The sequence below is a fragment of the Pelophylax lessonae genome (assembly GCF_965119305.1).
Source record: "Pelophylax lessonae genome assembly, chromosome: 11".
NCBI lineage: Eukaryota > Metazoa > Chordata > Amphibia > Anura > Ranidae > Pelophylax > Pelophylax lessonae.
In genome coordinates, this window is record NC_138778.1 from 45,509,979 (window position 1) to 45,532,832 (window position 22,854).

Here is a 22,854-nt window from a genome sequence, read left to right on the forward strand (position 1 = left end):
CGCTGCTAATACATCCCAACACCGTCTAGTGCCATTGCATTCCCAGCATTTTCTGCTGCCACTTTCAGGCCCCTAACCTAGTAGTGAAATACAAAATATGTGCCTTTAAGGACTTTGAAGCCTGGGGTGACCTCCTTTGTTGATTTGCTCTTCAAAAGCATCAAATACGGGCAAGACCCAATTCAATGTTATGTCCCACCTACTTAAGGTCTAGTAAATATCAATTTACTTCTTTTCAATTTTATTATTGAATACACTTGCCAGATGTTCTAAGTCAGGGGTCAGAAACCTGTGACATGTGTGGCATTTAAGCGGAGTTGAAAGTAATCAGCACCCTCATAGACAGTATAAGACAGGCACAGGACAGAAATCAACCACCCCAGGACAGTGATCAGCAGGCTATATGGCACTCACCCTCCTTCCTCTCCCAGCGGTCCACAGTGAAGGTGAAGCTCCTGTTTACCCTCTCCAGGGCCCAGCACACCTCACCCAGAGTCTCCATGATGAGGAGCCCTATGCTGGACTTGGTGTCCTGGCTCTTCTCCTTCAGATCCTCTACTGGGGTCACAGAAGCTGCCATGAGCTCCTGACACCGCCGGCCCACCTGGTCCTCCTATGAGACCGAGGCTGCCATCTCTGCCCGCTATAGCTGAGAGTATCCCGCCGCCAGTCTAGCCACCACCGCTACCACCAGCAGGACCGAGGAGCTGGCTCTGCACCCCATAAACCTATCCTACATAACAGCCCACATACGTACTCACTGATGCCAGTACCTCCTCATGGGAAATGCAGATCAGCCTCCGTAAACTGCATGGGCGGGGTCCTGAATCCATCGTAATTTGACTGCTCTGGCTTTCTGTAATCTGCGCGGGCTCGCTCAGCACAATTTAAGTGGGCCCGCTCTCAGTGATTTCCGGCTCATCGCGACCCAATCAAACGCAGCTCGTGACCCACCAGTGGGTCCCGACTCACAGTTTGGGAACTCTTGCTCTATACCTTTTTACAATGAAACACATGTCATAAACAAATCTTATGGGGTGTGAAGAATTACTTTTCCTAGCATATAATTGCATCACTATGAACAATATGGTAGAAACTTGTTTACATTTTCAACTTTTCATGTGACTTTGGGTTTAATGAGTTTTAGAAGCAGCTGTCATTGGCCCATACAAATGGACCAAAATCATTTTATAGTCAGGTCAGTATGCATTGTTATTGCTGAATATTTGAAAAAGTAACATTCTTTTTTTTTGTTGTTTTTTTTTAACACACGTGAACATTATCAAATGATCTAGTAGGTAATGGGTACAGTGCTCTCAGAGTGTGCTTGTTAACCTGCTTTATGCCAGTTTTTGTATGATTGACTTTGATGTTCGTTAAACTGATTTGTAAAACAACTATACAATATATGTATATTTAATTTAATCAATGAAAGGAAAAGGTGATAGAATGTGTATAAAAACCTGATGTCTGTCAACAGCTTTGGAACTTCAATGGGGCCAAGCAGTTCCTTGGCTCAGCTTTGACCCCCATTTCCTCACTTCTGTAAGCTACACTATTAAGTAATACTAAGAATGCTGGAAGTCATAGCTAATTTATTATGCTCTCCACGCTCCAAAAAAAACATTGATTGCAAAAATATGTGACAGAGGAAGGTCTTATGATGCAATGAGATATTAAGCCTTAGTGGAAAAAGACATGTGTTGTAGTATAAAAGAGAACTAATGCATAAATGACGCCAGTATAGTAGATTAGACTGTTAAAAGGTGTATACCAACATAAACTGCAGAAAATTATGCTTAAACCACAACTGCTTCATTTTTTAGACCCTCTGTTTGCTCCCACTAGGTACCCTTCTGTAGCTTATTCATGCCTACTTGGCAATAAGGCTGAGTTTCAGCAATTTGGGTTACCCATCTTATATATGCAGACAGTCTGGAAGATATGACAGTAGCAAAATGCACAGGGTTCACAGCATGGAGGAGCAGGAGGTTTACAGCTGGACTTAAGAGGTACACAATTTGGAGGCGGCAGTCTTTTGGGCTTCTTCTTTGGGATTACTTTTTTCTGCAAGACACATGAAAAAAATGTGTTTATATCAAAAGATGCATAATGCTTATATTTGGCGAGCCTAACTTTCTTTCATCAATATATTCTTTATTGTAGAGAAATAAAGTTCCTCCTGTTTTCAGAGTTTGATACAAACAAGTAAATTGGAAAAACAAAACAATGAAAATTCATGGCATTTTTAAGTGGCCAAACAACAACAATGCATGAGTTTTAAAAATTATAACCATTTTTTTTATATTTTCATAAAATCAGACAATATTTTAAAATATAAAACAGAATTTTTCATGATTTCAATTATGTACAGTATATGATGTTTTAGAAGGTTGCCACAAGTATGTTGTTTGAAGTAATTATCTCGACATGTTTCGCCTTATATACGGCTTTCTCGGGAAAGTATACTACAGCATACAGGTTGCTTTAAAAAATCTGGGAAAATAAACTATAATGAGTTTTATTGCACACAAACACAAAATATAATAAACTGGATACCTAACATATCTAGCATGTCATTCCACGTATGCCCGTGGAATGGCACCAAACTAAGTTACTTAACCACTTAAGCCCCAGCTTTATTTCGGACACTTTTTGTTTTTTTTTAAGTTAAAATCAGTATTTTTTCCTAGAAAACTACTTAGAACCCCCAAACATTATATATATATATATATATATATATATATATATATTTTTTTTTTAGCAAAGACTCTGGAGAATAAAATGTCGGTCATTGCAATATTTTTTGTCACGCAGTATTTGCGCAGCGGTCTTTAAAACGCCATTTTTTTGGAAAATTTTTGAAAAATCACATTTCACTGCATTTAAAAAATACTAAACAGTAAAGTTAGCCCATTTTTTTTGTATATTGTGAAAGATGATGTCACGCAGAGTAAAGAGATACCCAACATGTTACAGTTTAAAATTGCGCACAGCCATGGGAAGGTGACAAACTACGGTCAATAGAGATCTCAATAGGCGACGCTTTACATTTTTTTAACGGTTACCAGTTTAGAGTTAGAGTGTAGCTCTTTTTTTTAAATTATTGCTCACACTCTGGCAATCGCGGCGATACCTCACATGTGTGGTTTGAACAGCGATTTAATTCGCGGCTCGACTTCCGTATATGTTTTTTTTCGTGCGCGAGCTAACGGTGACGGGGGCGGCTAAATTTTTTTTTTCCTATTTATTTTATTTTTTTTTAACTTTATTACAGGCTTTTAAAAAAAAATAATCTGATCACTTTTATTGCTGTCACAAGCAATGTAAACCTTACATACCTTGTGACACCAATATGCAGTGACAGGTACTCTTTATGGAGGGATCGAGGGTCTAAAAAACCCTAGACCCCTCCACTACACTTCCATGTATGCAAAACCCCCGTTTTTAAAAGTTTTTTAAATTTGCCGCCTTTTGCAGCAGAGTAACCCGGAAGTGACGTCATGGACGCCGCCTCCGGGTTACGTCATTGGAGACCCGATCTAAGCCATTTACAGCTTTGATCAGGACTCCATCCAGCCGGCGGACGCGCCGGCTGGGTGCTCGGGGCTCCTGGTGGGACGGGAGCCCCAAGCAAAGTCGCGGAAGGTGGCTGGAGGGGGGGATGTCCCCTCCCGCTCACCCGGGTAACGATCGAGCGGCTCCCGAGCTGCATCAGCTGCGTTACCGACGGAAAGCCGACCCTCGGCTGTTAACCACGGTACCGGGATGGTGCCTCTAGCTAGAGGCATCATCCCGGTATACCCCCACAAAGTCTGCTGACAGAGATCTACGTCACTTTGCGGTAAGTGGTTAAAACATTCCATGATTTAAATAGTTACTTAAATTGTTATTTAAATAGTTACTTAAAACATTCCAACAGACCGCTTTAGTTTTTTGTTTTTTTGACAGTTTACCAGTTTAGAGTTACAGAGGAGGTCTAGAATTATTGCTCTTGTTCTGACATGGTGACAATACCTCACATTATACCAATCACAGTTTACATATGCGTGCGGGACTTACCCATGCGTTTGCATTTGCGCATAAGCACAGGGGAGCAGGGCACTTTAATTTGTTTTTAATTATTTATTTTATCTTTTTTTTTAAACTCTTTCTTTATTTATTTTTTATATTAACTTTATTGCTTTTACAAGGGATGAACAACATCCCTTGTGACAGCATGGGCCATGACATGTCCTCTTTATGGAGAGATCTGGGGTCTATTAGACCCCAAATTTCTCCTCTGCTCTCCGAAGCAGCTGATCAGACAAAGATAAGTCTGATTGGCTGCTTTCCTGGTCGCTAACTGACAGGTAAAGAGCCGAAACTGGAAGTGACAAAGTCCTCATCACTTCTGGTTTCAGGGTAACAGAGTGGGAGGAACAATGTCAGTTTTCTGCGTTCCCGGGCTCCACAATCAGACGACAGAGTTGGTGAAAGGCAGCGGCGGCGGGAGGGGGGCCTTTCCATCGCCCACAGAAGTGATCGATTGGCTGTTCAGCCACTCAAATCACTTTTGCCATACAGGGAACTGCTGGCTGAAAATTCTGATACTGGGATGATGCCTTTAGCTGCACATCTGAGTTACAATGGGGAGTCTCTATGAAAAAATTATACATTCATAAGAGGTTCCAATTTACTCTATGTAGAAGAAATAACTATGTAAGTCTCAAGAAGGAGAATATCGATATTTGGAATATTCTTTGCAGTGCTTCATTCCACTGTTCATCTGTGAGTGGACTTTGATCTTGAACCCTGTTCTTTTTTCCTGCTAATTTAAATTTCTTTAAAGAACCAGTAAGGAAAGTGCCATATACAGTATTTTAGACTAGCACCTTGTGCTACTTCTCCCTCCCCAAGCCTGTGTTCTTATGTACTGTGGATTGTGAGTGACTGATACCAGCTAAAGATGTTTTTATTTCTGTCAACCCAGTCCTTAAATTTACACAGCTCAACCACACAGCACAGCCCTGTTGGCTGGGCAAGAGACCTGATTTTTATTTTGCTGCAATTCAGTATCACTTACAGATCGTGTCCCTCCCCCAGCCAGTAAAATGGGAGTCGCCTCCTTATCTTAATTGAAGTGACTTGTTATCAGACTTGTGATCCGACTTTCCATAAAAATGGTATTGAACAAGAAAAAAAGTGAATTTTTCTTATAGTTTTTATTAGAACATTAATACGGGTCTAAAAAGTGTACCTGTGAAGTTTCAGCTCCGTAGCATGTCCAGAACCCCCAAAAAAGTAGCATTTTTCTTATAATTTTTATTAGAACATTAATACGGCTTCTCTCCACCTGGCTTTTTTTATTGCAGGCATTTATCTGGCATTTTTTGAGGCAGGCATGACTTTTTTTGGATTTAGTGTCTGGGGGTCTAAAAAGTGTACCTGTGAAGTTTCAGCTCTGTAGCATGTCCAGAACCCCCCAAAAATGTGCATTTTTCTTATAATTATTAATACAGCAGTGTGGCGGCTTTTTTACACCATGCCTTTTTTTATTGCAGGCATTTATCGGGCATTTTTTGAGGCAGGCATGACTTTTTTTGGATTTGGTGTCTGGGGGGTCCCAAAAATGTACCTGTGAAGTTTCATCTCTGTAGCATGTCCAGAACCCCCCAAAAATTTGCATTTTTCTAATAATTTTTATTAGAACATTAATACGGCTTCTCTCCACCTGGCTTTTTTTCTTGCAGGCATTTATCGGGCATTTTTTGAGGCAGGCATGACTTTTTTTGGATTTAGTGTCGGGGGGGGGGTCTAAAAAGTGTACCTGTGAAGTTTCAGCTCTATATCATGTCCAGAACCCCCCAAAAATTAGCATTTTTCTTATAATTATTAATACAGCAGTGTGGCGGCTTTTTTTACACCTTGCCTTTTTTATTGCAGGCATTTATCGGGCATTTTTTGAGGCAGGCATGACTTTTTTTGAATTTAGTGTCTGGGGGGTCCAAAAAGTGTACCTGTGAAGTTTCAGCTCCGTAGCATGTCCAGAACCCCCAAAAAAGTAGCATTTTTCTTATAATTTTTATTAGAACATTAATACGGCTTCTCTCCACCTGGCTTTTTTTCTTGCAGGCATTTATCTGGCATTTTTTGAGGCAGGCATGACTTTTTTTGGATTTAGTGTCTGGGGGTCTAAAAAGTGTACCTGTGAAGTTTCAGCTCTGTAGCATGTCCAGAACCCCCCAAAAATGTGCATTTTTCTTATAATTATTAATACAGCAGTGTGGCGGCTTTTTTACACCATGCCTTTTTTTATTGCAGGCATTTATCGGGCATTTTTTGAGGCAGGCATGACTTTTTTTGGATTTGGTGTCTGGGGGGTCCCAAAAATGTACCTGTGAAGTTTCATCTCTGTAGCATGTCCAGAACCCCCCAAAAATTTGCATTTTTCTAATAATTTTTATTAGAACATTAATACGGCTTCTCTCCACCTGGCTTTTTTTCTTGCAGGCATTTATCGGGCATTTTTTGAGGCAGGCATGACTTTTTTTGGATTTAGTGTCGGGGGGGGGGGGGGCCAAAAAGTGTACCTGTGAAGTTTCAGCTCTATATCATGTCCAGAACCCCCCAAAAATTAGCATTTTTCTTATAATTATTAATACAGCAGTGTGGCGGCTTTTTTTACACCTTGCCTTTTTTATTGCAGGCATTTATCGGGCATTTTTTGAGGCAGGCATGACTTTTTTTGAATTTAGTGTCTGGGGGGTCCAAAAAGTGTACCTGTGAAGTTTCATCTCTGTAGCATGTCCAGAACCCCCAAAAAATTAGCATTTTTCTTATAATTTTTATTAGAACATTAATACGGCTTCCCTCCACCTGGCTTTTTTTCTTGCTGGCATTTATCGGGCATTTTTTGAGGCAGGCATGACTTTTTTTGGATTTAGTGTCTGGGGAGTCTAACAAGTGTACCTGTGAAGTTTCAGCTCTGTAGCATGTCCAGAATCCATAAAGGGGAAAAAACTGACACCAGGACACAGTCAAATATTGCAGGTTGACGCGTTTCACATGAACATTGTTCTTCAAAGCCTAAAGAAACTAATCTCACTATCCTAAAATAGATTCATGCCCCTCCCGACACAGATGCCAGGTGGTGTAAATAACTTCTATTACGCTGACAGGTATAAGAAAACACTTTACATATATATATCACCATATGAACAAATACAAGTGTTACAAATTGAAAAGAATGAAATGTAAATATAGATCTAAAGATCAATGAAAATGAATCTTTTCTGATTCATTGTCTTTATTAAAGTATTTCACAAAAACAAAAGGGAATACAAAAGATATGACAAAAAATGTGTATCTTCCACAAAAGTAAAATACATATAGAATGGGCTAAAGATCCAAAAAAAACATATAAAAAAGGAGCATTCTTTGGAATAAAACTTTTCACAATCAGGACAGATTGTAGTATCAGTGTGGGCTAACCCCAAAAATCATTTAAACTCTTAATGTCACATTAACAAGGCACAGCTCAGGCTCATTATACAGTAAAGGACTAAGTTGCTATAAATTGCATTTCCTACTCTAGGGTCAGCGCGCAAACCCCAATGGGCATGTCGATGCGCCCGACTATAACTGTATACATTCATAGGAGGGAGCCCACATTTCCAGGGGAAGGAAGCCCCAAGAAATGTAATAGCAAGACTGGAAAGAGAGAAAGAGGAAAGGGGAAGGGTTAAGGGGGAAAGTAGGGTAAGACCTTGCAAGCCGAATCCCACCATCCTGAAGCTGCCTTAAATAGGTATGGATCAAGGATCTCCAGTCAGGTACCTGACCCATGGGTCCCAAACCCTCTCAAACATCCTCATTTTTTCATTCAAGATCGCTGACTTGCGTTCATTGATCATAATCCAGGAACATTTGTGCTTGTGCTGTTCGAATGGCAATACGGACGATTTCCAAGATTTTGAGATTATAATTTTTGCTGACATAAATATTGTAACGGAACTGCAACCCACACTGTACTTGTGGACTTCCGTCAGAATACGGCTTCCTCCCAGTCATGAACATAGATATCAGATTTTCCAGTCTCCCCCATACAAAGCTAGCCAACAACTTAGCTTGTACTACTTTTGGAACCTTCACCTTTATTGAACATTCTCACACAGTTTATATACAGAATGGACCTCCCCGTCCTGGTCAAATTACCAGGTCAGGGGTTGCCTGATTACATTATCCTATGCAGATGAAATTGTATACAGAAATAGAATTAACCTGAACTAATTATTTAGCCATCTGAACAGAAACAATATGCGAGTTCATTAACATTTAACAATAGGACCGACAGGCTTACCAGAATACATGTCTCACCTCAATACACAGACAATAGGGAGAGCCTGTCTCTGCCATTTAAGTACAATACACATTAGCATAAGTGTAAATACAGAACCCATTTGAAGCAATCCAAACCATTAAGTATCTATCTTTCACTCGCAGTGTTGGTGAGTACCGTCACATATCTTCCCCCCCCCAAGGTAGACTAACCAGGTACCAGACCTCCAATCGGTCTGTGCCTGAGTTAGTCAGGTAACAAGTCCCAAAGAGTCAATCCATCATGGCAGCTTCCTTGACAAAGTTCCACATAGTTTGTAAGGGCGCATGGAGCTATCATAGCAGATCAGTCTGTGGAAGTCTGGTTTTGGCAGTCCAGACTGGGCTTCTTGGTTACCCTGTGTCCCTAAAAGACACAGGGGGACACAGGGGGACTTAGACATAAGAGGGGCCTAGGGGGCGGAGAGGGGGATTTCCCAACCTCTCTAAGGTAAGCTGTGTTCCAGGGGCCCCCCAACCAAAGTGATTTCCGTCACATCTCTCCCCTTTCAGAAGGAGACTAACACAGGAGGGGACCACAAACGGGTTGACTTTGAAGGTCTGTAATTCCAGTCCCCCAATGTCTGTACCCACGCAGTACCCCAAACAAATTGTCCGGAAAACAGCGTTACTCACCCAGGCAACCTCTGCCTCTCTCGTAGAACTTACCCGTCACTGGGGATAAGTGTGGACTGGCCCCTCTCCTGGGAATCCTTTCAGCCGCTGGAGAGAAGACAGGGTGGCGGGGCTCACTTCGTCAGGCTGTTGGGGATCTGGGCTGACTGTCCAGCATCCCTGGGATATAGAGGTGAAGACTGCAGTCCCATCCACTACCACAGGAACTCCATCTTTTGTACATTAAAGGCAGAGGCCAGCCGCACTCTTCTCTGTTACCAGATCTTCTACTAAGTTGGTGTCATCATTCTGGGGCACCAACTGCTGCTGGGAAGGGGAATCAGCTGCTCCATCTTCCTTACCCTCATCTGGCAGTTGGGACAACCGTTCTCTGTACTGTCTCCCAGATGCACAGATCCTGGCTGGGGAGGGAAGACAGTTTCCTCCGTTCTGACTGACTTTTGGGGAGGGAGGACAACAACCTTCTCTCCCTTCTCACCCTGAGCCTCAGGTGTGGGGAAGAGGTAGTTGACTCTCTGTCCCGCTGCCAGCGCTTCAGCTAGGTGTAGAAGCTTCACTTCATCAGCTTTTCATGGCTGCCTCCTCCTCTGTAGAGGGGCCATGTGGCCCTTAGGGGGTCATCCTGAGGGCTGGAAGAGTAGCCAAGAGGAGTTGAACCCAGAGGTCCAGGGAAGCTGGCTGAGAGGGGAAGCACTGGAGGTCCTGTTTCTGCAGTATCGTGAGTACAGGAACTTGTGTCAAGGGGCCTGACCTGAGGGGGGCCACCCCTGCTCCTAAGATAGTCAGTGGAGGGGTGTCAGCAGAGAGGGGATGCTAGTGAGAGTGTCCTGAAGATAAGATATAAATCACCAAGTTATCTTGTCAGAGAGTAAAAGGGACAAATAACTTAGCCCACATCTACACTTGTGGCAGTGTGGATTAACAGCCTGGCTGTTCCTGATCACTAAAGAAGTTCTGAAGATAGAAGTCCTCATCCATGTAAATAGTTTAGTTTGAGTATCCCACTATTCCCTTCTCCTGTCCCAATTACAAAATAAACAACAAACACCAACACCCCTAGACTGTTTATTTCTGTGAAGAGCCAACAGGAGCAAGGATGGATTCAGAAACTTTATCTAAGGATAACCTTGTGCTGGTAACAAGGAGAGCCCGCAGAGTCAATATCCAGCAGTTCCTACGGGGGCAGTGCTACACTAGGGCCAATTTAGACAAGGGCCGGTTAACCTAATACAGGGTACAACAGGGTACAGGGAACAACAGTAGCAGGGTCAAAATGCAGGACAGTCCCACCACAATCCCTGACTGTTGGGCGGTATGACTTAAGCAGATCTGTCAGGTAGGGTGAATACTGGGGAATTAGTTGAGCGCCATTGAATAAAGATCTTACTGGTAACATAGATAATAAGATGTGATCTGTGTGTGCTGGAATGTAGAGCTTACTGGAGACATGAATACTGGAGAATGAACTACGTATTCTGTAATACAAATCTCACCATCTTGCCTCTTGTACTTGTGAGACATGAATACTGGAGAATGAACTACGTATTCTGTAGTACAAATCTCACTATCTTGCCTCTTGTACTTGTGTATACAGGAAATCACTGTCTTCACTTGTTTCCCTGAGTATGTAGTTTCTCCAATTGCAGTTTACTTTCTTTATATGCAGGAAATCAAAGACAGAAGCATGGACTTGATTTTCTTATAGATTCCTTTTATTTGGAAAACACTGCTTTCGAACTAATGAATCACATTCCCACATATATTTGACATCAAGAATATTATTTTTCACTTTACTGGGATCATAGACTTGATTTTACTCTCTGAATACATATATCACAGTTCAACGCTGGAGGTGTAACTAGAGAAAGTATTAAAAAAACAATATTGAAAAAGGAGACCAGATGTTGCTTGTTAGATTTTTTGCTGTTATAAGAGGGAAAATAAAATATTAACAGCATTAAATGAAACCAGTAAACTAAACTTTTTAGAGTAGAAAATATCATAAAACCCACCACATGAGCATCCAACCATTTATGATTCAGCAATGCCTTTTGACAAGTGTGATGCCATGCATGACAACAATGTCACCCAACATGGAACATGGAATGTTGACATTTTGTCCACCATGCATTAATGGTAATCAAACCAGACCTGTTTGCCATGTGTTCTCCTTTTTCCAAAGCTATTTTGTTTTTGAAATCCTTCTTTTACCTTAGATGTCAGGCCTGATTTAAAGTGCACCTTTTCCTGTAGTACATGCTGATGGTTCTCTTTGTGTTTTAGTATATATTTGCAGCCTTAAAATATATGTTAACCCTAGCGTTGTGTTTTATCTGTTCCAGAAGTAAATTAGAAGTAGAAGTTTTGAGAACTGATAACTGATATCCCCCTGCCAAGACCCCTTAAATTATACAAAAAAATGATTAGTAAAACCCAAAAGTGCTTTTTGTTTACCACTACTATTCCTTTATATTGGCTTTTGGAATTTACAAATGCAGCAGTTTAGAAATTGGATAAAAGTTTTAGCACCGGGAAACACTTTTTAAAAGAAAAAAGTGCATTTTATATACAAATATATAGATCGGACCAAAATGAGGGACAAATGAGGAGGAAAGAGAGACAGAGGAACTCTGTTCCAAATCAGGGACAGTCCCTCAAAATCAGGGAAAGTTGGGACCAGGTACCAACTACTTCCCATAAATTAGAATAAAAAAAAAAAGAAACAACTGCGCTAATCCTACCAAGATGTATGTAAGCCGCGACTTCAAGTGTGACTAACACCCCAAAGAATAAATAATATTAAAAAGTTGCGCTAAAAGTGATCAAGCAATGTTCAAATTGTATCATACTTTAGATAAATTGTCCATAGAGTCCATGAAACCAAGTATTAAATAGGGATGATCGAACTTTTGAAAAGTTCGGTTCGACCAGAACACCCGAACTTCACGAAAGTTCGGTTCGGATTTCAGAACCCCATTGAAATCAATGGGACCCGAACTTCTGTAATCAAAAAACACCATTTTTAAGCCCTAAAACCCAATAAATGCCCCTAAAAAGTGCCTAGGGTTCTGGGTCATGCCCCAGGGACTATTAATCACACAAAAAAAAGTTCTTAAAAATTGTCGTTTTTGATAGATAGCCAATTATTGAAAAAATTAAAAAAAAAAAAAAAAAAAGAGATTTCTTTGGATTTAGTGTCTGGGGGGTCTAAAAGTTGTACCTGTGAAGTTTCAGCTCTGTAGCATGTCCAGAACCAGAATTACAGCATACCAAACCTTCAAAAATGACTTTTTTGCTTAACCGCACCTTTCTTTTGCTCCTAATCAACGGCTCAGCCAATGTGTATGATGGGGACATAATGCAGTGCACTGGGAACAAGATTAGAGGTTTTTTTGGAAAAAGGTGCTGTCTCTTTAAATGTGCATATAATTAACGGGTGTATTTCCACAATGGGGCTTTTATTACCAAATGTTTCAAGAAGTCCAAAGATGTATGTAATTGCACTTTATTTCATGTAAAATGGTGTTTGGTGCACTTTAACTTGAAATCTCACAAGAAACAGACATATATGCACGGATACATTGAGGGTTAGGGGTAGGGGCCACAAGGTAGTGCAGAGTGAACAAGATTAGAGATGTTTTGGATGAATAGTGTTGTCTCTTGACTTTGAATAGAAGTAAAGGATGCTTAAAAATTGGGCATTTGGTGGTGCGGACGATGCCTTGACACCATATCCCTATGAAAGTGCTGGTAATGAAAGCAATAATTGCCTTTGTAAGGAAAAAAATTACAATGATATGCATCTGTGTGACAGGTGCGCAAAAATTGTTGTTTGGGTGTTGGCGGAGCCATACCACTGTAAGCCCAAAGAGCTGGTGTTGAAGAAGGCGTAAAAATTATGAAGGTGTGCACCTGTGGAACAGGTGCGCAAACATGGTAGTTTTGGTGTTGGCGGAGCCTCCCCACCATAACCCCAAAGAGCTGGCTTTGAAGGAGGCCCAAAAATTGTAAAGGTGTGCACCTGTGGAACAGGTTCGCAAACATGGTAGTTTTTGTTTAGCATAGCCTCCCCACCTTAACCCCAAAGAGCTGGTGTTGAAGGAGGCCCAAAAATTGTAAAGGTGTGCACCTGTGGAACAGGTTCTCAAACATGGTAGTTTTTGTTTAGCATAGCCTCCCCACCTTAACCCCAAAGAGCTGGTGTTGAAGGAGGCCCAAAAATTGTAAAGGTGTGCACCTGTGGAACAGGTGCGCAAACATTGTCGTTTTTGTTTTAGCATAGCCTCCCCACCTTAACCCCAAAGAGCTGGTGTTGAAGGAGGCCCAAAAATTGTAAAGGTGTGCACCTGTGGAACAGGTTCGCAAACATGGTAGTTTTTGTTTAGCATAGCCTCCCCACCTTAACCCCAAAGAGCTGGTGTTGAAGGAGGCCCAAAAATTGTAAAGGTGTGCACCTGTGGAACAGGTGCGCAAACATTGTCGTTTTTGTGTTAGCATAGCCTCCCCACCTTAACCCCAAAGAGCTGGTGTTGAAGGAGGCCCAAAAATTGTAAAGGTGTGCACCTGTGGAACAGGTTCGCAAACATGGTAGTTTTTGTTTAGCATAGCCTCCCCACCTTAACCCCAAAGAGCTGGTGTTGAAGGAGGCCCAAAAATTGTAAAGGTGTGCACCTGTGGAACAGGTTCGCAAACATGGTAGTTTTTGTTTAGCATAGCCTCCCCACCTTAACCCCAAAGAGCTGGTGTTGAAGGAGGCCCAAAAATTGTAAAGGTGTGCACCTGTGGAACAGGTTCGCAAACATGGTAGTTTTTGTTTAGCATAGCCTCCCCACCTTAACCCCAAAGAGCTGGTGTTGAAGGAGGCCCAAAAATTGTAAAGGTGTGCACCTGTGGAACAGGTTCGCAAACATGGTAGTTTTTGTTTAGCATAGCCTCCCCACCTTAACCCCAAAGAGCTGGTGTTGAAGGAGGCCCAAAAATTGTAAAGGTGTGCACCTGTGGAACAGGTGCGCAAACATTGTCGTTTTTGTGTTAGCATAGCCTCCCCACCTTAACCCCAAAGAGCTGGTGTTGAAGGAGGCCCAAAAATTGTAAAGGTGTGCACCTGTGGAACAGGTTCGCAAACATGGTAGTTTTTGTTTAGCATAGCCTCCCCACCTTAACCCCAAAGAGCTGGTGTTGAAGGAGGCCCAAAAATTGTAAAGGTGTGCACCTGTGGAACAGGTTCGCAAACATGGTAGTTTTTGTTTAGCATAGCCTCCCCACCTTAACCCCAAAGAGCTGGTGTTGAAGGAGGCCCAAAAATTGTAAAGGTGTGCACCTGTGGAACAGGTGCGCAAACATTGTCGTTTTTGTTTAGCATAGCCTCCCCACCTTAACCCCAAAGAGCTGGTGTTGAAGGAGGCCCAAAAATTGTAAAGGTGTGCACCTGTGGAACAGGTGCGCAAACATTGTCGTTTTTGTTTTAGCATAGCCTCCCCACCTTAACCCCAAAGAGCTGGTGTTGAAGGAGGCCCAAAAATTGTAAAGGTGTGCACCTGTGGAACAGGTGCGCAAACATTGTCGTTTTTGTCATAACCAAAATGAGGTTCTGTGAACGTAAAGAGAATGAGAGGAGGGTTTGAGGGTGGCACCATGGTCCAGGCTTAAACTGAGGCTCAACTGCCACATCACAACGATAGCCTAGTCTACAAGGTCTGCATCAGGTGCATCAAAGCTTGATATCCACGACTGATTCATCTTAATGAATGTCAAACGGTCGACTGAGTCGGTGGAGAGTCTAGTTCGATGGTCTGTGACGAATCCTCCTGCTGCGCTGAATGCCCGTTCCGATAGGACACTGGAAGCAGGGCAGGCCAACAACTCCATGGCATACTGGGCCAGTTCTGGCCAGTGGTCTAATCTTAAGACCCAGTATGCCAGTGGATCGGATTCGTCACATGAAAAGCCCTCTGTGTCACTTTGTGCCCTCACGTAATCGTCCACCATGTGATGCAGACGCTGTCGATGCGATGTGGCAGCTGAGAGGCCTGGGCGGTGAGGACTAAAAAAAGACCGAAAGGCATCCGTCAACCGCACGCCTTCTCCAACGCTCCTCTCGTGACCACCAGTAGAATCCATGGTAGGTTGTCCCCGCCCCTGCACCCTACGGGAGTCGGGGAACATGTTCACCAGATTCCTCTTGAGACTGTCCTCAAGGGATTTGATCCTGTGGACTCTATGGGTGGATGGGAAAAGCTCCGAGACTTTACACTTGTACCGGGGGTCAAGTAGGGTGGCCAACCAATAGTGGTTAGTCTCTTTAATGGCCTTGATTCTGGGGTCCTTTCGCAGGCTCTGGAGCATGATGTTTCCCATGCGTCGCAAATTAGCGAAGGCCTGAGAAGCTGACTCCTCGGGGTCACTCATAACGACATTATCTTCAACGGGCTCCTCCTCCTCCCAGCCACGTACTACTCCAAAGTGTCCCGAGGGAGTCAAACTAGGCCTTGCAGATTGCCGCATGTCTTCCTCCTCCTCCTCCTCAAACCCTGCAAAAGTTCCCGCAGAATCGTCCTCCTCCTCCTCCTCTTCCACCCCTGGATCCTGCTCGGGCCTCTGGGAGCTAGGCATAATGGGGTCAGGATTCTCAGGATAAAGGGGGCCTTGAGAGGCAAGGAAGTCCTCCTCTTCCTCCTGCTGCTCTGCCTCCAGTGCCCTGTCCATAATGCCACGCAGAGTGTGCTCCAACAAAAACAGTACCGGTAGGGTGTCACTGATGCATGCGCTGTCCCGGCTGACCATCCTTGTGGCCTCCTCAAATGGCGAGAGGACAGCGCATGCATCCTTAATCAAAAGCCACTGCCGTGGTGAAAAGAAGCCCAGGCGCGCAGAGCCAGTGCTGGTGCCGTACTCGCATAGGTATTCATTGAGGGCCCTCTGCTGCGTGTACAGGCGCTGCAGCATAGCCAAGGTGGAGTTCCAGCGGGTGGGCATGTCACAGATGAGGCGGTGTACCGGCAGGTGAAACTCGCGCTGCACTTCGGCCAAACGTGCAGTGGCACTGTACGACCGCCTGAAGTGACTGCACACCCTTCTTGCCATCCTTAGCACATCCTGCATTCCCGGGTACGAGTTCAAAAACCGCTGTACCACGAGATTCAGGACATGCGCCAGGCATGGCACATGGGTTAACTTTCCCTGACGAAGGGCGGCCAGGAGGTTTGACCCATTATCAGTAACCACCATCCCTGGCTGCAGCTGGCGTGGTGTCAACCACCTCTGGGCCTGTGCCTGCAGAGCCCCAAGAATCTGAGGGGCAGTGTGCTGCCTGTCCCCTAGACACACAAGCTGCAGCACTGCGTGACACCTTTTGGCCTGAGACATAGAATAGCCCTTTGAACGTTTACGTGGTATCTCATCATATTCAAAGGACCATTCTGCAGAGGAGGGCATGGAGGAGGTAGAGGAGGAGGAGCAGGAGGGGGTAGAAGTGATCGATCTACCCGGATCAGCGACACCACCAGCTGTTTGCAGACGTGGGGGCAACACTGGCTGCAGCACCGAGCCCTGGCTACAATCCCTTCCACTGGCAAGCAGTGTCACCCAGTGAGCAGTGACAGAAATGTACCGTCCCTGCCCATGTTTGCTTGACCAAGTGTCAGCCGTCAAGTGTATCTTACGGCTGACTGACTTGGCCAGGGATGACACTACATTGCCTTCCACATGTTGGTATAGGGATGGCAGGGCCTTACGGGAAAAGTAATGCCGACTTGGCACCTGCCACTGTGGAACTGCACATTTTGCGAAGTCACGGAAGGGAGCAGACTCTACCAGGTTAAATGGTAATAGTTGCAGAGCCAGTAGTTTAGCCAAACTACTGTTTAGACGCTGGGCATGTGGGTGGCGGGGAGTATACATTTTTTTTCGTTCCAGCATGTGTGGAATCGAAATTTGGCGTCTAGATGATACAGCTGGTGGTGTGCTGGAGGTAGATGCGACACTGCCTGCTATATCATCATCCCTGCCAGTGGAGGCTGCCAACAGGTGACGAGTGACTATAGCAGGGCCAGGAACAGACTGATGTGCAGGTGGAGCAGGTGGAGCAGATGGAGCATGAGGAGGAGCGCGAGGAGAACTAGGAGGCCGACTGACCAATCTTTGGCCCTTTTGTGGGTTCTTTAAATGCTCCTGCCAACGGGCCGAGTGGTGGGTTGTCAAATGCCTGTTTAGGCAGCTTGTACCCAGGTGGTTGACATTTTTGCCACGTTTTATACCCTTCTTACAAATCTTGCAGATCGCAACTGTTTTATCTGCATGGGATGTCTCAAAAAAGGCCCAGCAAGATGAGGTGTGTATAGTGGCCCGGGAGACAACAGGTGCGGCCTTAGATGGAGTAGGCCGTCTGCTCTCCCCTCTTGCTTGCTCTGCCTCCTCCTCAACCTCAGACCCAACATCTGACTCCATCAAAGACTGAGCATCAGGCCTGGCCTGGGAGACAACAGGTGCGGCCTTAGATGGAGCGGGCCGTCTGCTCTCCCCTCTTGTTTGCTCTGCCTCCTCCTCAACCTCAGACCCAACATCTGATTCTATCAAAGACTGAGCATCAGGCCTGGCCTGGGAGACAACAGGTGCGGCCTTAGATGGAGCGGGCCGTCTGCTCTCCCCTCTTGTTTGCTCTGCCTCCTCCTCAAACTCAGACCCAACATCAGACTCCATAAAGGACTGAGCATCAGGCTGGAGTAGATGGCCGACACTGTGGTCAAACAGCTCAGCTGACTCCTCTGCCATGTCTGAAATTGGGTCTAAGGGAGGACATGAGGTGGACATGGACTCATCTGTATTTGTTCTGACAACTGCAGAAGACTGACCACTTTTCTCTGCCTGGGTCACTGTAGTTGCAGATGATGCCGATGATGAGGGTTTGTTCATATAGTCCACCACCTCCTGTACATACTGTGGACGTATAGCTTGGCCACTGCCGGAGAACAATCCAAATGGTGGCCTGGCTGAGGACTGACCACCACGTCCACCCCTGCCTCTAGACACCCTAGAAGCTGTGCCCCTTTCCGCAGCAGGGCCACGTATGCCTTTTCTTGGTCTACCAGGCATATTTGTCACTGATGCGTTGGCAACTGTGTGCGGTGAAAAACGCACACTGCTATGCGACCCACAGTTGTCGCTGGATACAGCACAGCAGTTGCGGTTCACGCACAGTAGCAAAGCCTTTTGCACAGTGGACCTAACGCTTTGAACAACAGGCGTTAGGTTGTCACTGATGCGTTGGCAACTGTGTGCGGTGAAAAACGCACACTGCTATGCGACCCACAGTTGTCGCTGGATACAGCACAGCAGTTGCGTGTCACGCACAGTTGCAAAGGCTTTTGTACAGTGCACCTAACGCTTTGAACAACAGGCGTTAAGTTGTCACTGATGCGTTGGCAACTGTGTGCGGTGAAAAACGCACACTGCTATGCGACCCACAGTTGTCGCTGGATACAGCACAGCAGTTGCGGTTCACGCACAGTAGCAAAGCCTTTTGCACAGTGGACCTAACGCTTTGAACAACAGGCGTTAGGTTGTCACTGATGCGTTGGCAACTGTGTGCGGTGAAAAACGCACACTGCTATGCGACCCACAGTTGTCGCTGGATACAGCACAGCAGTTGCGGTTCACGCACAGTAGCAAAGCCTTTTGCACAGTGGACCTAACGCTTTGAACAACAGGCGTTAGGTTGTCACTGATGCGTTGGCAACTGTGTGCGGTGAAAAACGCACACTGCTATGCGACCCACAGTTGTCGCTGGATACAGCACAGCAGTTCCGTGTCACGCACAGTTGCAAAGGCTTTTGTACAGTGCACCTAACGCTTTGAACAACAGGCGTTAAGTTGTCACTGTATTTTGCTGCCTAGCAAGCACGTATACCTGCTGTGATACAGCAGCACTGTGCCACGTGCTCACTAAACAGAACCCTCACACTTTCCCTACAGAAACTAAATTTTCAAATCTAACTAATGTAGTACAAAGTTCCCTAACTACACTAGATATCCCTTTCCACTAAATAGAAAGCTCCATACAGCAGAAGACTGACACTGTCCCTTAAGTTTTTTTTTTTTTTTTTTTTTTTAACTCTAAGAACCAGCACAATCGCTGTATCTAACTACACTGGCTGTAAGCTAAATACAATTCTGCTATATGGAGCTTTAGAACCACTCGATATGTAGGAAATGTAGTGTAGCAAGCAGGAGTCAGACAGAACTGCTTCAACTCTCTTCAACAGGCTCTGGATAACTGTGCTAGGGGTTAGGCGGGGCCATCTTATATAGTGTGGGGCGTATTCACTCCTGATTGGCCTCTGGTCCCCGTAGTCACTCCAATCACGTTCCTAGGAGACTCCTGCCCCCTCATTGGCTTTTGCAGACGTTTCTGGGCCAATCACGGGCTTTTAAAGCCCAGTTCCTGTCCCAGTGCATTTTGGGCGGTTCTGGTGGCCGAATACCGAACTTTTGCCGCAAAAAGTTCGGTATTCGGCCGAATATCGAACATCCAATGTTCGGGTCGAACCGATGGTCGACCCGAACCGTTCGATCATCCCTAGTATTAAATGGTGACTTGTGGAATATGCATGTGAATGGGAGGCTTACCAGAAACCAAATAAACGCGTGCCAAATAAAAACACAAATCCTGACGTTTTCACCAAGGACACTCCGCAAAGGATCTCGTGGTCCGGACCAATCCCCCTCGATGGTGTAGTTATATGCGGGATAAAAGTGAAAACGCCATAGCGTAAAACCAAACAACAATAGTGGGGTAATAAAAAATATGAAAAATGTGATTGGCACTATCTCAAGATGTGAATCACCACAGTGCCAAAAATGAAGAAGGAAAAAAATGAAAGAATGAAAAACCTCCACCAACAAATCCAACAGGTACTTCTTACCAGAAGTGGAAATTAAAGAAGCGAAAATTGTGTTATGATGTGAGCGAACCCCTCCACCGACAGGACTGCGGCTTACCAGATAGCTACATCCAAAATGCCCATAGGGAATGCCAAGATCCCAAACATGCTGTGACTGCAACACCAAATGTCCTAAACAACCTTACCAGATGATGATAGGTGACAAGCAGATGGTAAATAGCTGGCATATGCCGGAATGGGAGACCCTTATGGCTGCGGTGGCTCAGGATGCGGTATAGATTCAAATTTTTAGGCTCTCTCAGGGGTGATGGCCAGAGATTGAGAAAAAAACATGTCTTGCTACCCTGCTGTATCGTAAATTGTCAAATGTGGCAGGGGAATGGGGTAGGGTGGGAACAAGCAGAGCTTCCCCTTTTGGGTGGAGTTCTGCTTTAAAGAAGTTTTAAAGGCTCAACGTTTTTTACCTTCATGTATTCAGGTGAAAAACCTTCTGTGTGCAGCGGCCCCCCCAGACCCTAATACTCACCTGAGCTCCCTCTCAATCCAGGGATGTGCATGAGAGCTAAATTTCTCCTGGGTCTATCATTCCTCATTAGCTGAGATAGCAGCATAAACTATTAGCTCCTGCTACTGTCAATCACAGCCAGTGAGCCAATGAGGAGAGTGCGGGGAAGGGACTGAGCTGTGGCTCTGTGTGTCTTATGAATGCATAGAGTGGGGCTTGGGAGTGAGCACATGCCAGTACCCCCAGAGCAAGCGGTTTGCTATGGGGGGCACTGACTGAAGAGGAGCCAGGAATGCCGGCAGAGGACCTGAAAAGAGGAGGATTAGAGCTGCTGTGTGCAAAACCACTGCACAGAGCAGGTAAGTATAACAAGTTTGTAATTATTTTTAACAAAATTAACCCTTAATGTCACTTTTATTGAACAAGCTGAAGTTAGAAGCAGATTGGTTACTATGCACAACTGCACCTGATTCTGATTGCACCAGCTTCAGAAAATCTCCCCCTTTATGTCCTAGGGTGACAATGCTGCTCCTCCAAAGATTTAGTTCAGTGGCTGACCATTGTTACCCTAGGAAAGGAAGTGTGTTATTGGCAGGATCCCCAGGTGAAAATGAAAAAATAATGCAGTGACCCCAAGTCCTGTATAAGCTCCACGTCATCCTAAACAGAGACCACACATGGTCAAGGACCACTGCAGCCTACAATAATGTATGATAGTGCTCTACTATGTGTTGTGGAGCGCTGCAACCCAGGTACATTGGACAGACTGCCACTCAGGGTGCCACTCAGAATGAATGGCAGTGCAGCACACCAATGCGCATAACCCACATAAAGCAACTGTTTAAACCAGGCTTGGGAGTTCCATATGTTTTTTTTTTTTACCCAAGCCGGTGGGTTTTGAGTTTAATAATTCCAGAAAGTGGGGTTCGGGTTTGCCTCTGGGCAGGTTCATGGTGAATCCTACAGGTTGTAGATCTGTGATCCAGGCAAAGTTATGTGCAGATTCACCCAGAATGTTTTTATATCCACAATGCACTGCAGGACCTTTGAACTATGGTCAGCAGGCATGGAAGGGCCAATAAGGGTTTTTTGAATAAGCCAGTCTCCTCACTATATAAAGGGGAGGAGCATAAAGCAGCCATTGTGTCCGTGAAATGGAAGCTGTTGTAGGAAAAACTGATAAACTGTATAAGGAGAAATTAGGGTCAGCTGGAAACTGAATTTTAATTTTAAATTCTAACACTTTTTAGAAATCAGCTCTTGTTTTCTTTGTTTCTATTGAGTTCTTTTTTGTCCCTTTTTTTGGTTGATTTGTAGACTGTGATATCTTTTAGTTGCTCTCCCACCCATATCAAACTTTTTTTTTTTTTTTTTTTTTTTTTTGCTGCAAGGCTTCCCTATAAAGGGGATTGGTCATGTTGATGGGGTGTTTTTTTTAAGTTTGAAGTGTTTAGAATTGGTGCATTTCCATTGTTACTGTACATCTTGCTTCCTTTTGTTTTCAGTGCACATTAATCTCATCTCCCTATCCTCATAGATAAAAGAAAAAGTTAGGCATTCACCAGTTAGGCCTATTATCCCTGATTAAATCTGTCTTTCTTCTGGACAATTTTGCACTGCTTTATCCTCTGCAGTATATTAATCCTTGTAGAAAAACCACTGCCTGTACGTCTTGCTCATTTAAATTGTCCTGCTGCTGGTTATTTAAACACTAATGTATTATTTGCAGTCTCTTAGGCTTCATTCACATGTGTGGCTATGGGACAGTAAGACTAGGTGGTTAGGCTGCAGTCTCAGTGCCTTCTGCCCTCCTGCCTGAATGAGAACGTGCTGTGTGATCACACTGCTGTGTGATCTGCGGTCTCTAAATTCTTTACAAAACAGGATGTTCCTTTATTGAAACAAAAGACATGGTATACAATGAATAACATGGAAAGAGGAAAGGTGGTTTGATGCACATTGACAATGAGAAAATAAATAAGCATATATTCCTCATGACAGAAAGAACCGTAGACACAATTGATAAAAAGTCCACAACAACGATGTCAGTCGCCATAAACATATATTGATCATTGTGAAGGGCATCACAGCCACACTGCCAAATGCACAGTGGGCAGGGAAGAACACTTCGCACCCAAGCAGTCCATGGCTGCCACACCCTCTCAGACTTTTTAGCACAGTTCCTGATAATGTAGGTCAAGTAGTGTTAATAGATTTTTCACAGGAAGCTACAGAGGAAGGGGAATGGGAATTCCCCTTAAGTATAATTTCTCTTTTAGCATAATAAAACAGGTAAGAAATTAGTAACTTAGTGCATCTAGGCCTCTGTTCGTCATCCTGGATACCTAGCAATAACAGCTCAGGAGTGATTGGGAGGGACAGCTGAAGATGATGGTTCCCCAGAAACAGGCCAACCCCAGACATTCCCATAACATATGGAAAGATATAAACCATGGC

At 44.3% G+C, this 22,854-nt stretch overlaps 1 protein-coding gene across 1 annotated transcript in view; it reads right to left on the reverse strand.

Moving 5' to 3' along the window:
- Window positions 1–1,027: 1,027 nt before the first annotated feature.
- LOC309567052 (agouti-signaling protein-like) overlaps window positions 1,028–22,854 on the reverse strand; it is a 102,814-nt gene continuing 80,987 nt past the window's right edge. The window contains exon 4 of the mRNA XM_082272374.1: window positions 1,028–2,067. Coding sequence (XP_082128500.1) covers window positions 1,897–2,067 — 171 coding nt within the window. The 3' untranslated portion in view covers window positions 1,028–1,896. The remainder of the gene's footprint in view (window positions 2,068–22,854) is intronic.